At 44.8% G+C, this 14444-nt stretch overlaps 2 protein-coding genes across 3 annotated transcripts in view; one reads left to right on the top strand and one right to left on the bottom strand.

Annotated features, from left to right (window-relative positions):
- nnt (nicotinamide nucleotide transhydrogenase) overlaps nt 1-13723 on the bottom strand; it is a 36418-nt gene extending 22695 nt beyond the window's left edge. The window contains exons 1-9 of one of the 2 annotated variants that reach the window (XM_030353369.1): nt 13706-13722; nt 8899-8994; nt 7308-7531; nt 3031-3260; nt 1672-1871; nt 1299-1386; nt 1008-1096; nt 692-879; nt 133-266 (exon numbers count right to left, since the gene is read on the bottom strand). In XM_030353369.1, coding sequence (XP_030209229.1) covers nt 133-266; nt 692-879; nt 1008-1096; nt 1299-1386; nt 1672-1871; nt 3031-3260; nt 7308-7461 — 1083 coding nt within the window. In that variant the 5' untranslated portion in view covers nt 7462-7531; nt 8899-8994; nt 13706-13722. Of the gene's footprint in view, nt 1-132; nt 267-691; nt 880-1007; nt 1097-1298; nt 1387-1671; nt 1872-3030; nt 3261-7307; nt 7532-8898; nt 8995-13705 lie in introns of both variants that reach the window. The other variant, XM_030353370.1, reaches the window with a different exon arrangement.
- Nucleotides 13724-14400: 677 nt separating this feature from the next.
- The window catches only part of psmb10 (proteasome 20S subunit beta 10), a 5582-nt gene continuing 5538 nt past the window's right edge, over nt 14401-14444 (top strand). Inside the window, exon 1 of the mRNA XM_030353371.1 lies at nt 14401-14444. This exon is cut by the window's right edge and continues 241 nt beyond it. The gene's annotated coding sequence lies outside the window, so the exon portion shown is untranslated.

Raw genomic sequence — 14444 nt, 5'->3', positions numbered from 1 at the left:
GCAAAGGTGACGAGCGCACAGACGTCGCGATTGGTCGACACCAACCATGACAGCCTTCCAGAGGTTCTGGTACAGATTCAGCAGGAGGAGAGTGTCATTTTAATGATATGCGTGTGTGTTTTGGGGTATTACCTTGTGAACGCTCAGCTCTCCCGGCACCGTGGTCTCGATGTTCCCTCCAGCCTCGGCGGCAAGGTCCACCACCACCGAGCCGTCCTTCATGCTCTCAACCATGGGCGTGGTGATGAGGATGGGGGCCTTCCGGCCTGGAGGAGGGGGGCGGGGGGGGGGGAAGGATGGCAGCAAAAAACAGGTCAGAAAACTTGCGGTTAAACAAATGCACTCCCGGCTTGCAGTGCAGCTGTCGACACACCATCAATACAGATTCTGATCGTTTAACTAATGAATGATAATTGATTTTTGAGGTTAATGACGGTTTGCTTTACCATCATTATCATACTCACAGTAAATCATGATCAGGTAACATTGGTTCAACGAACAAATCTACAGCTGCAAAACCTTTCCTCACTTAACCTTCGACCAATACAAATCAGAATGTTTCCATTCTCCCTCATCTAAAAAAAGGAAGGTACGCTCTCAACGTCATTCCATGGATGTCATTAATACTTCCTCCCGTGTGTACCAGTGTCCTATACCCTGAATAGCATGGTGTGCGCGTGTCCCTGCATACCGGGGATGAGGGCTGTGCTGATTAGGATGTCCACGTCCAGACACTGCTTGGCGAACAGCTTCATCTCGGCCTCGATGAACTCCGGGGACATCTCCTTGGCGTAGCCCCCCTGGCCTTCTCCGGACTCCTTGAAGTCCACCTCCAGAGGCTCCGCCCCCAGGGACTTGAACTGCTCCAGGGCTGCAGCTCTGGGTAGAGGGGGGGGGGGGGGGGACAGATGGGCCAAACACAAAAAGTTAACCAACCAATCAAAGGACAGCTACCAAAGTGAACTTTAGACAGTCGTATGCATGATCAGAACAGGAAGCCAACTTACCGGGTATCGAATCCCCTGACGATGGCTCCCATCGCCCTGGCAGTACCGGCTGCAGCCAGCCCTGCCACACCCCCGCCAATGATGAGCACCTACACACACACACACACACACACACACACACACACACACACACACACACACACACACACACACACACACACACACACACACACACACACACACACACACACACACACACACACACACACACACACACGACAACAACAATTGACAGCGTTTTCATGGGAAATCGAAAAGAAGGACGCAAGAATGAAAGTGTTTCCGACGCACCTTTGCAGGGGGGACCTTCCCGGCAGCGGTGATCTGTCCAGTGAAGAAGCGGCCAAAGCTGTTGGCCGCCAACACCACTGCCTTGTACCTGAGGAGGGTTGCCATAGAGACACAGATCAGTCCACCTAGGGGCAGTCACACTGAACCTAGCCTTAATGCATGACCTGTCCTGAAACAGAGTCTGTATGTTGGATAGGAACGCAACCAAACATTACTTCCCTTGCTTGAGTCTTCGTTGATTAACTGTATGTTTGTAGTCTTTGACCAATCAAAACGAGCAAGTCAAAAAATACAAGCAAGTTATCCTTTTCAGGAAAAAGTTTGGCATAGACATTTTCCCACCAATCCCAGCCTTCCACCCCCCGCCACGTACCCGGAGATGTTGGCCATGGAGCTGAGCGCGTCGAAGCCCTGGGCGATGGTGACGCGGGGCACCTGGTCCATGGCCAGCACGGTGGCCTTCTTCTGGGCCAGCAACTCCAGCAGCTCGGGGTTCTGGGCCGGGTACACGAAGCTGAACAGCGTGGCCGACTCCTTCATCAGCTCGATCTCGTTTACCAGGGGCGCACGCACCTGGACACCGTGGAGGGGGGATGGACGGGATAGGATGAATGGTTAATCAATAGGGGGTGGTTATTTCAGCAACACTTCTCTTTTCATGCCTGGTCGCGTTTGAAAATCTGATTTTAATCTCGACGAGTCTCATTTGGTTAAATAAAAAAAGGATAAAATAAAATGTAAAAAGACATTTTATATTACGCAAGATTGTTCGTCGAACTGAAGGAATAATTGAATCCTTCTGGTTCGTCCCAGAGCACTGCACCGGGCGGAGCCGGACGATGTTATTACTGGAGACCGAACCGGCTAAAGTCTCTCCGGCATGGGGTCGCGACCCCAGACAGAAGGGAATAACTTCTAACACATCCTGACGTCGGCCGTCTTTAAACGGGGAGCTGAGACGAGTCTAGGCAGCCGAACGACACTTTCCCCGTTCCCATCACTCCCACCACCGAACCAACACGTCTCCTCCGCTTCCCTGCGTTCCAGTTGGCGGCTATGGCGGGACATTCTGGGCGGGTTTAATTGTTGCCGTGCCCTTGGGATGTAGAGGGGTTACTAATTGTCCTTTTCCAGGACCTTATAACTGCTTTAAACACACCCCATTGTCTCCGCCCTTTCCTTCCCACACCAGCTTCACATCTGCACTGTGTCACTTCTTAATAGCAGCAATTACTTGGTGGGTTTGAGGTTCTATTATTTTCTCATCATTTGATTAAATTATTTTAAAAAAATAAGTAGTTTAGCAGTGGTTGAACGCATCATTAGAATTCTATGAAGCATAGAAGTTACTGCACATAAAGTTCAGCATTTGCCACCATTTACTCAAAAATGTATTCATTGGCAAGCTTCCCCCCTCCACTAGATTTCCCCTCGATTTATGACATTACAGCATTGATAAAAACCCAACTATGTATAGCGCGACGCAGTTTCATCCACGTCACTCACCATCCCTGCGTTTCCCGTTCGTTGCGACAAAAAGTCTTCAAAATCAGGCTGTTTGCGTCCCTGCTGTTTGTAATTACCCTCTTTTTCTCAGTTAAGGCTGTAGACCAACTTTCATTGGCTAAACACAACATCATTCATAACCGTCAGTCACTGCTATGGGACGACCGATGTCATGATGACTTAAGTACGTTAGCGGTGGGTTACTTGGGGGAAGGGGGGAGCCTACCTTGACCAGGACGTCAGACGCCAGCACGTCCTTGGCGTCCCGGATGGCGGCACCCGCCTGCACGTACATCTCGTCTGGGAACTTGGAGGCGTCGCCGGCACCGGCCTCCACCACCACGTTGAAGCCCTGCTTGATGAGCGCCTGCACCCCGGCGGGGGACAGGGCCACGCGGCGCTCGTCCAGAAACACTTCCTTAGGGACGCCCACCGTCAGCTGCTTGTAGGGGATCCCTGGGGGGGGGGAGATAAGTGTATGTTACGCACTAATTGTATGTTGTACGTCCTGCCACTTAAACTAAATAGTACTTAGCGTTGTGTAGCCTCTTATCCTAGCTATATTGTTGTATATGGGAATGGGTTAACCTAGCAATTGTAAATGCCCAGCACTTGTTTCCATGAATATCTTTAGTTTACCCACAGCGATACATTATTTCCATCTTCTGACCCTACTTATTGTAAGTCGCTTTGCATAAAAGCGTCTGCAAAATGCCCTGAATTTAGATGGAAGTGGAGAACGCTTTGCTTTTTATCGTAAACCGCTCATCAACTGTCTGGCAATAACCTAGAAATGTATACTACCCAAGAACATGTTTTCCCGGACAGAGCACATTTTGTTTGGTGCTCATATTTCAAATGTGTATCTTCTTATCAATCACCAGAAATAAATGCTGATAGACATTATTCCCCCAAATGGTGCGTGGGGGAGTTGGGGTTGAAAATTAGATAAAGATTGGCATGAAGGTGCAAAGAGGGTTTCCCCTTAAATTTGCACCAGGGGGGGTGCGGGCTTAATGACCGCACCCACACCTGAACATTAAGGACCCGCTATCTAAGCTCTAGGGGCGGGACTTCAACTGTCCTGGGTTATTCCTTTATCCTAGATCAGTGTGTGCCCGACCAAGGCGGGAGAATGATTGAAGAGCATTCCAGGGGAGCAGGTTATGGCCGGTATAACAAAGTGCAATCAGGCAATAAAAATGTTTACTATTCTTCAAATGATATTTAATAAAATCCCTAAGATGTGTTTTACATACTGGATTTTAACCACAAACGTAAGATGATTATTTTCCCTTAATGTATGAAATGTGCCTTTTACCACTAAGAAAACGGTGAGACTGGATCAGAATATGCAACTGATCCTTCCTTTCTCAGTGTATTACACAGACAGGCTTGAAGTCCTCCTCTGGCTCACAGCCGAGAGGACGTGTTGGCCTGGCCCTTTATCACACACGGTCGGCTGGAGCCACGGCATGTGATGGGCAGAGGGGGGTGATGTGATACGGGAGCAGAAGGGAGGTCTTAAAGGGGGAAGGAAGGCAGGCGTGCGTAGCCCCGTTTGTTTTTACCATAAATATACCTGCTAGGCCAAAGTCAAGGTGACCAGCCCGACAAGGACAGCGCTTCCAAGGACAGAATAAGTCAAGAGGAACTGATCTCATCCAATTCAGAAATGTAAATGTGAAAAAAAAAGGAGAAACAGGAACTACCCAAAAGAAAGTCATTTATGATTCATTGATATTCTCACTCATCACATGTCGGTGGCAAATAGGCCACGGGGTGGAAACCCGTACGGAAAATTCCATTGACCTGCGAGGCCACCATACACAAACACTCCGACATCAAGTCTCTCCTCTTTATAGTAGTGATCAATGATATACATATCACAACAATAAAATCTTGGAAAGATATTCTCAGATTTCTTTCAGGGCTTCACACTGCCAGATATCCAAAAAAGGGCAAGAGAACACATCAAAACAATGGAGACTTGATAGAGAACACACCGGAGCAGCATATAGTCCAGTAGTGCAACTCAAGTCCTGCACACGTATCAGAGTTGTTATGCTCCAATATTGGTTGAGAAAGTTTACCTTGACCACATAATGGAAAGTATTAACTTATAATAAAACAACAAACGAAATATGTAGGACCTAAAGTAGCCCCAACACAAAGGAGGCTAGGTCTCATACACCCTAGTTAAGGCTATACCCCTATACCCCTATAGGAGCAGAGGCATTGGCCTTTACAGAATTAAGTAATCGGTCAGGTGGTTGATATGCTGTCCAGAATAGTTTGGCGGTTGTAACTGGAGCAGGCCTGTCAGCAGGAAGGCTGTCCAGCAGCGGTCACAGCTATAACAAACATACCCATACATATAATGTACACTGTGGCTACACACAGACCTCTTAGAAGTCCTTCAGCTCACTGGGGGAATAGTGTGCGTGTGTGCAACACATCCGCACACACAAACAGTGACCACCTGTAACCAGTTGTTACTGGTGTATGCCGACATTCAACACACACAAGTTGTAATTCATGTGACCTTGGAGCAGAACAAACACAGGTAGAAAGCCTACTCAATATGTAAACGGACGATGCATACATGTCCAGGACTCAGATAGCGATGAGGAATGAAATAAAATAAATAAAAAAATTCAATAGTACAATTTAGAGTAGAATAATTGACATTCCTTTCTAGACTCAGCATATAACCTTTTTGTTCCACCTTTCGGCAGTCACCCAAAATATGTTTTTAACTATTAAAGAATGACACCATTTTAAGTAAAAACTAAGCATTAATAGCTTTATATTTTGTTTTGCTGAATGTACAGACTCGTATTGCAGAACTACAGCAATAGATGAGCTTGTTTGGGACACATTACCACGGAAACCATTTGTGTCACCAAGCAAACACAACCATGCATTGTAATGCTTTTTAGAAAGAGCCTAAAATCAGACCCCAATCAGATCCTGATTGACTCTTCGCAGATTATTACAATACTTACGAATTTAGGCCATTTAATGCAACCAACATAAAGACACAGTTTATGTATAATTGTTCTGTGCTACCAAACAGGGTACATCAAATTCAACATAGCTGTTCTGGGTCGGAGGTGACCAGACTCTAGATCTTGGATGTGATCCAAGGAGCAGGACATAAAGTCTCTGAACTGGCCCTTGATTAGAGTCAATACAATAGTCAGGATTAATCCAAGAGGAGGACTACAAATTGTGATTAGAGTCAATAGAATAGTCAGGATTAATCCAAGAGGAGGACTACAAATTGTGTGGTCTTATCACACTTCCCCGAAACATAAAAACATTATCTGGCCACATGTTCTAAAAGTACAAAAATATGTAAATGTAACAATTTAATAATATTGAAGTAGCAGTTGTATTATCAATGTGTAGTTTTATACTACGAGCAGCACTCAGGTTCATTACTAGTTGATCAGTTTGCTAGATAGCAACAGTAGGACCTATGGGATTTTCAGTGGAATTTTTGCCTTTATATCTAAATTGTTTATTACTGAAGTGAAAACCATAAGGATTAAGAAGAGTTGTCCTATTGCAATTTATCACCGTATCTGCAGCAGAGAAACTCAGATTCCAACAGAACATAAAAAATAACTTGAAAATCCCACTTTAACAAGGTCGCTGTTCTCATGTCATGAGCAAAGCATTCATTTATATCCTCTAGAATAGTTAAGGATTATCCTGTATAATACTGTTTCACCCGGAAGGTAGGATTATGTAGACGCTGAATTCATATCCAATAACAACCAATGATAATATCTGACCACTATATTATATCTGACCAATATACAGAACTCTTTTGTTTTGAAAAAAGAAAAACAACAAACTGTCTTCTTGTGGATTTAAAACATTAGTTACTATCAGAATATCTGGGGGCTCGGATCCATGCGGAACATATCTTCAAAAGACTTGGTCTGAACAGAGAAAGAAGACAACACATAAAGGCTGCATTCACCTCTTGACTTTCAATTGGATCACAATGTGACAGACCCTAACTGGGTCCCCCGGCCTGATATGTAAAGGTTGTGTCACACAACAATGTATGACAACACACATCTCCAGGCTATGGGAATAGTTCAGTCAAAGGCAATATTTCTCAGCCTGTGGTTCGTATACCACATACCACTTATTATTTTATAAATAGTGTCACTTTATGCATTCATCACTGTCATCACTTCATTAACAATCCCATTTTTTCGATTGCAATGTTCGCCAGTGTTATTTTGAGTTGCATCACCACAATGGAAGCATATGCAGCATTCTCCTTTCATTGTCTCCCACTGGCTTTGGCCTCCTTAAACTAATAATTGTGTATAATTGTGTTTTGATCTACTTTTTACCAGTTGCATATGAGGTGGTCTTGATGAGTGGTACACCTTAAGATAAAAAGGTTGGGTCCCACTGGCCCAGGGTCTCAGGATATCCAGCCGACAGGGCCGGTAGCCCTGCCCCAGTGTGCCTTACCTGGAGCGGCGCATCTCGCCAGGGCCTGCTGGGTCCGGAAGTAGCGCACGCACGGTAGCTTGACCGCACGGGCACTCTGTATCTTGGCACACGCTAGCCCGCTGAACACGGGAGCGGAGCAGCTGGCCGCCACAACACGCAGGAGGCTGGTCATGGTGCACGGCTCGCACGCACGCACGCACACACTTGGCAGCAGGAGCTCAGGGGGACCGACAGCACGCCTCCTAGTGGCGGGCAGGGGGAAGGCAGGTGAGGCCAAGGAGCATTCAGCACCCTTAGCAGTTATTCATTACTTCCACTCACAAGTGAACATTTGAATAGGGCGTACTAGCCCAGCCCTTTCATGATTTGCCGCCGTATTCCTCGGACAGGTGCACATGGAAGTCTGGAAATCCTACGTAGGCCAATGAATCGTGTTATAGCAGTTTAGCCTTTTAGTCATGTTTGCCCATGTAGTGTCTATTGGAGTAGATTGTTATGAAAAAGTACCCTACGACTGCAGCCTTCAAAACAAACATATCCTTAATTAGAATGCACATGTTTTTATAAGACGCCTAAATTCACTTAGTTCAGCAGAAGACAATGCCATGTATATAATAATCAACTTGTGGCAGTCACCTACAGTCTCTAGTCTAGTTTTTAAATAATCCAAAGATCAGTGCAGCTGTCCGTTTTGACAGCTGCACTGTGCAGCTGTGTAATTATGTGGTTCATCCACGTGGCATTTTTTGACTGAAAATATGCATTGATTGATATAGAATTGTTTTTGTAAAAAGTAACATGCATGGCCCCCTAGCATCGGGACGACCGTGAGGTTCTCTTGTCTAGGATGGGGGAAGTCACCTGTGTTTTTCACATGCTTTCCCACGACGCCAAAGCAGACTACGTGTGCATACTACTAGTGCACTGTGGCTCCCCACTGCTCCAACCAGAGCGGTCCACACTGCGAGGGATCATCGTCGCGCTTTGACTTCGTACGATATTTATCATGCGTTAGCTTTACGTTGGTGATTTAATCATTGACACATTGCTACAATAAGTTAAATGCAAAGTGGACCAGCACAGGAACAACTCATGTGGAAAAACAGACCTATATGACAAGGTTGCATGGTTGAAGGTTATCCGACCCCATAAAGCGTTTGTCACCATACACTAAAACGATATCTAATATTAGCAGTTGTACATCAAGAAATGTATTGCATCCATTTAGATTGGGACCTTGCCATTCAAACTTGTATACAATGACTAAATGGGTCATTTGTATACGCATTTAATTGGAGAAGATTTCTTTCCTTATCCTAGCCATCCGCCTCAGGGCAGGAAAGTAGTCCGCAACTCGAGCCACTACGCCCGCCTCCTGAAGCCCGACCAACAGCCTGTTGTCGGGGGTTAGGAGGCGGGCTGAGCGGCTCAGCTGTGGACTCACTTTCCTTTTCGCTGCACAAACTAACGGGGGAGAAGCTAACCGAGGCTAGCGACGCTAACAGAAAAAATAGCGAGAATGAATGAACCCGACGTGTTTCCAAGGGCGAAACAAGTGCAAACAAACACACATTCAAAGCAGGTGCTTGGTTTGAGCGCCAGACATTACCTGCACAGAGAACGACGAGTGACCTCACTGACGGCGGAGACGCTTCACTGTGAGCATAAACACAGCAGCAGAGTGAACTCTGATGAACCGGAAGGTCTGGTAAAGCAGAGTCGGAGTCAGAAGGCGGATTATTTTTGGATCTATCATTTCATCCAAATGTCACGTTTTCATGTCTGCGTTGTCACTTTCTGCAGGACATCAGGTGGGTTAAACTCGAATGAATCTGTTTTAAATAATGTCACCCACGTTATTTATTTTGTTTATCCATTTCGTTCATTCATAGAACGATGTCTCTATATTACAAGCATATGTGTAAATGTGTTAAAACCAAACATCCAAGCAAAATATATGTGAATGGTGTCAAAAATGGTGTCAAAAACATAATTAAAAACATAATTAAAGCTGTATCTTCCTTCAATATTGTTATTGCAGTAGCACTATCATCCACTGAGGGGCACTTTTCAATCTTTTTCTGCAATTAACTTGAATGTACGACAAGCTAAACAGCGATGAAACAACAACATCAATAACTACAACAACATTAGGCTTAATAATAGTATAGTATAATATAGTATATATAGTATAGTATAATAGTAACTAGAAAATGCATTTCCTGCAAGAAATACGGTTAGTGCTGTAGTGCAAAATGATGTTGAATATATGTTGTAGTAAAGCCCTAGTTTAAGACGTAAAGAAATGTGAAACGGCTTAAATTAAGTGAAAAGATTTGAACAGAGTCTAAACAACATTGTTAACATACACACCGTTTTAAAAAAGTAAGATGGTGGGAAACAAATAAAGTGAAGAGTTACTGATAAAGTTTGAATACATTTGAGATCAAATAGAATAGCTGAGCTATTCAGATTGAAGTGTGTGTGTGTGTGTGTGTGTGTGTGTGTGTGTGTGTGTGTGTGTGTGTGTGTGTGTGTGTGTGTGTGTGTGTGTGTGTGGGGGGGGGGGGGGGGGGGGGGGGGGGGGGCATTTACACCCGTAAATGCCATGTGTCTAGAGTGCAAAACGTATTAGTGACCCTCTCTGAGACACATAACATCACGATATATATACTATCAAATAATTTAAGGATAGACAAGGTGATTATAAAACTATGTTCCATGAAAGTTTGATTTAACTCATGCTACCAAAAGAAAACGTGATCCGGTCTGCCGAAACACATACACGCCTAACAGCATGGGGGCTTCCTCTTTGGCCTCCTCGGCGGGCCTTGGGATTCCATCACACACGCACACGCACGTCACACACATTGCAAGTCACCGCTGGTTAGCGGGGCTCCGACACCGGCATCGCCGATGGCTATGGCCGCTAGTGATGGATTCAATGATTATTTTCCTTGATTCAGTTCGCGTCGGTCAGTTCGAGAAGAAGAGTCGTTCAGAATCGTTCGTTCATTCAGTCGAGTTTCCGGTATAGCGGTGAATCGAAACGTGGAATGAACGGTTCTCAGCCGAGTCAGACTCATCTACTACCTCATTCTCAAACGATCGTGGAAGTCGGTCATCAATCAATATCAGGGGCGATTATAGGTTCCAACTTTTGGGGGGGGCTCAGCCCCCAGGAAGCCACAGGGGTATATGAAGTATATAAAGGTGTGTGTGTGTGTGGGGGGGGGCTCTAGCTCTTAAAGAATAAATAAATACAACTGAACCTTTTTATCTAAGTTATAGACAACACTGTTGTAATTGAGCATTATTACTATATTATCCATGATTTTTCTTATGTCCTGTCCAGGATTCTGTGACTTTTATTTTCTTAGTTACTATGCTGTTGCATGTCTTAGCCAATAGATGGCAGTGTAAGCTAAATAATAAAGTTCTGAACCACTAATGCCGCTTTCACACCAAAAAGAACCGAGAGCCAGTTCCGGGCTGGTGCTAGGGCCAGTTCCAAACTGGTTCCAGCCTTACCCCAGTTAAGAACCGGTTGGTTTCACACCGGCCAGAGCCAGCCATGGAGCCGGCGTGAGCAACGTCATGACGTCACTGCAAACGTATCGGCTAGTGAGCTTGGACAGAAGCATACGGCCGACATCTTTCTTTACTCTGGGTGGAAATAGTAACATAGTTACGCCATCAAATGCGTTTATGGAAACATTTTTAGCGAGAAATGTGCATTTTACTTTCATAATGTTCGCTCGGTGAATGTGAAGGATGTTTGGTTTGATAGTTATGACGAAGAGGGAACGCTCCGTTCACTTGCATGGACATGGACTCATCTAGCTGCGTTGGCGCGTTGACGCGTTGAACCACCACACAATGCGCGCAGAAGAACCCTCGCGCCAGTTTCAAACACAACAACAACAATTTCGTCTTCGATTCAATCCGTGTATGGTTCGTTCTTTGAATATTCCGATTTAAAACAAAATCAGAAAAAAAAGAACCATACACGGATTCACGTCCATTGTTTACTTCGGTGTTTTAAAAAATGCCGGTCTTCGTTTGTCTTCCTGTTTATGAAGGTACGGATAACTCCGCCCCCTGCCCCCGGAGTAAAAGCGGTTCTAGTTCTAGCCCAGCTCTAAAGTGGGGCCAGAGTTGAACCGGTTTTTAGGGGCCGGAGCCGGTTCTTTGGCGGTGTGAAACCAAAGCCCTGGCCCTAGCTCCGAACTGGCCCGGAACCGGCCCCGATTTTGCGGCGGTGTGAAAGGGGCATAAGTGATGAAAGGTAAAAAAAAAACTGTTTGGATGAAGGAATAATCAAATATATGTGAACTCTGTGATAACAATTTGAGGTTCATTCAATTTCCTCTGGGTAATTCTGTCTCAAAGATGACCATATTTTCCCCACTTTTTTTATTACAGTTACTGAAACACATTGGTTTTCAAAGTAAACGGACATGGTAAAAAAGGAAAATACCAAAAATGTGAAGACAAAGTAAAATGCGAACTTCAAAACAATTATTGTTTCATCGAAATCGGAATATTGTGTCAACATTCATTTTTATAAAACTTGTGATGCAAAAAAATCAACAAGTGAAACATGTACAAGCCTGATACTATGAGAAACAGACCACTATTCCAGGAGCACTAAACTATGTCGGCTCACTTTCAGGGAGGCAAATCTATCAATCAATCGTTCAGGATCTATTTTCTCAAGCACATCACTCTCAACAGACATACTTATCATGCTAGGCACCATTACAAGCTTCTGCCGGCTAAAACATGAAGCAATTCAAAAAAGAGGCATAGATAGAATCGCCTTGTGGTCAACTGTCATTTAATAGAAATCTGACAGTTTATTAGATTAGATTCCTGCAGGAAGATTGCCCTCGATTTTAAAGCCCCTTTGAGCCTGTTCATTAGTGCATCCATCCTCTCATTGCTTGTGTAAACATAAAGGTAGAATATTAGATTTGAGGACGAAACAATAGGGTGGGTTCAGGCAAGTTTTGGGTGGGCAGGGGTGTAGTTGATTATTGGTTGTTTATCATGTCAGTAAGATAATATATTTGATTTAGCAATGATGCTGGGGTCCCGGGTGGAGGACGAACCACGAAAGAACGAGACAGATTGACACATTCAAATATTTGATTAATCTAGCATGACACATAAAGTACAAAGACAGCATGCATTTATCATTTCACAGATAATGAAACGCTTGCTCACTAAGCATCTTCCCTCTTCACCACTCACAGTCAGTGAACGAACAGCGAGTCAACGTGTCAGCGGGTGGTTCTGGGAGGGGTTTTGTGATAGGCTGTTATGTCAAGGTGCCCACGTGGGTCACTGGTAAATTGGGCAATTCAGAAGCCACAAAAATTCATATCAACTGATGGACGGACTGGGAGAATTCGACAAATTACAAAGCAATGCAATTTTTATTATGTGTGTGTGTGTGTGTGTGTGTGTGTGTGTGTGTGTGTGTGTGTGTGTGTGTGTGTGTGTGTGTGTGTGTGTGTGTGTGTGTGTGTGTGTGTTAGTGATGGATTCAATGATTCTTTTCCTTGATTCACTTCGTGTCAGCTGAATGAAAAACGCAAAGCATTGCTAAAAATGCAGAAATGTATAATGAATTGAACTGAAGAATCTGAAACGTCAAAAGTATTGCCCTGTGTGTGTGTGTGTGTGTGTGTGTGTGTGTGTGTGTGTGTGTGTGTGTGTGTGTGTGTGTGTGTGTGTGTGTGTGTGTGTGTGTGTGTGTGTGTGTGTGTGTGTGTCTTTAAGAGAATAGCGAGCCGGTGCGTGATTAAAAGTAGCTCAATAGAGTTGGAAAAAAACACCCAATCTGGCAACACTGCCGTAACTTCCTCCAGAAGTAGCCAAATCTGGCGGGAAAAACCGCCCAATCTGGCAACACTGCTGAACGTCATTACCCTCCAGCGTCAAAGTTGCCAGTGTTACACCGCCGAAAAGTGTGACCCCAGGGGGCGGGTCTTTCTTTTCTTGATACAAACGTCAATTCTAAAAAGCATTTTACACAGTAGCATATAATAGGAAATGCTCAAAGGTATCAACTAATTAAACACTGACTAGCTTTTTATGGGGAAAGAAGCAACGGTGAAGGACCGTACCAAACGCCCTATCCATTGTATGGGTCTGGTCTCTATTTATTAAGCACATTGCAAATAACAAGATGAGGGGTGGGGGGAGATCTTATGTTTTAATTATGTTTTTGTTATAATGCACACCGTTTTTTCAACTTCATGCCTGTCTACTTCAAACTCGTGCAGCGTGCATGTTGCAGAAAATGTGCAACAGCGCCCCCTGGGGTCACACTTTTCGGTGGGTGGCAGAATTCGGTGTAACACCGGTTCTATATATAGTTTGGACCCAGACGCTCTGAAGGGTTCTACCTGCAGAACCCCCGGAGAGGAACCCCAGCAGCAGCAGCAGTCGTACCGCCCCCATGCTGAGTGTGGAGGATGGTCGTCTGGTCTCCTGAAGGTCTGAACCTGCGCGCTGGGACTCGAGGGGAGGGAGGAGGGGGAACCGTTCGACCAATGGGAATTCAGAAAGGCGGTTGCGTCATTAGTTACCAGGTTGACAACAGTTGATGTGGAAATAAGTGAAACAACCGAACGGGCACAAAAGAGCCTCCAGAGGCTTGGTAGACCTCGGTGTTCAACAGATTAAACACAACACACACACACACACACACACACACACACACACACACACACACACACACACACACACACACACACACACACACACACACACACACAATAAAAATATATACACAGTATACTGTTTCTATAAATGTAAAGATAGAGTACACCATATAGGGTGACTCCATGTGTTCTGGTCTACTGTTGTGAAAGCGTCGTGGTGCTGCCAGGTGAACCGCGGGTCGCTGACCGCAGTTGCCTTTGGGTGAATTGTGAATGTGATAGTAGGAAAACAACGCCCTCACAAGTAAATGGCGTCGTCACAACCGAAAGTACAGGACATTATTAAAAACAGATCCGAACTTTGTAAAGAATTAAAAAAACAAGTCAATTATCGTTATTAAAGCATATGAAATATGACTCAGTATCTCTGGTGATGTGTTTGAGGTGTGGGTGTGTCCGTAGCGCTGCGGGGCGGGGGGAG

Source organism: Gadus morhua, chromosome 4 (genome assembly GCF_902167405.1).
Source record: "Gadus morhua chromosome 4, gadMor3.0, whole genome shotgun sequence".
Taxonomy (NCBI): Eukaryota; Metazoa; Chordata; class Actinopteri; order Gadiformes; family Gadidae; genus Gadus; species Gadus morhua.
The sequence above is the reverse complement of the archived record's forward strand: the minus strand, read 5'-3'. Positions and strand labels throughout refer to the sequence as shown.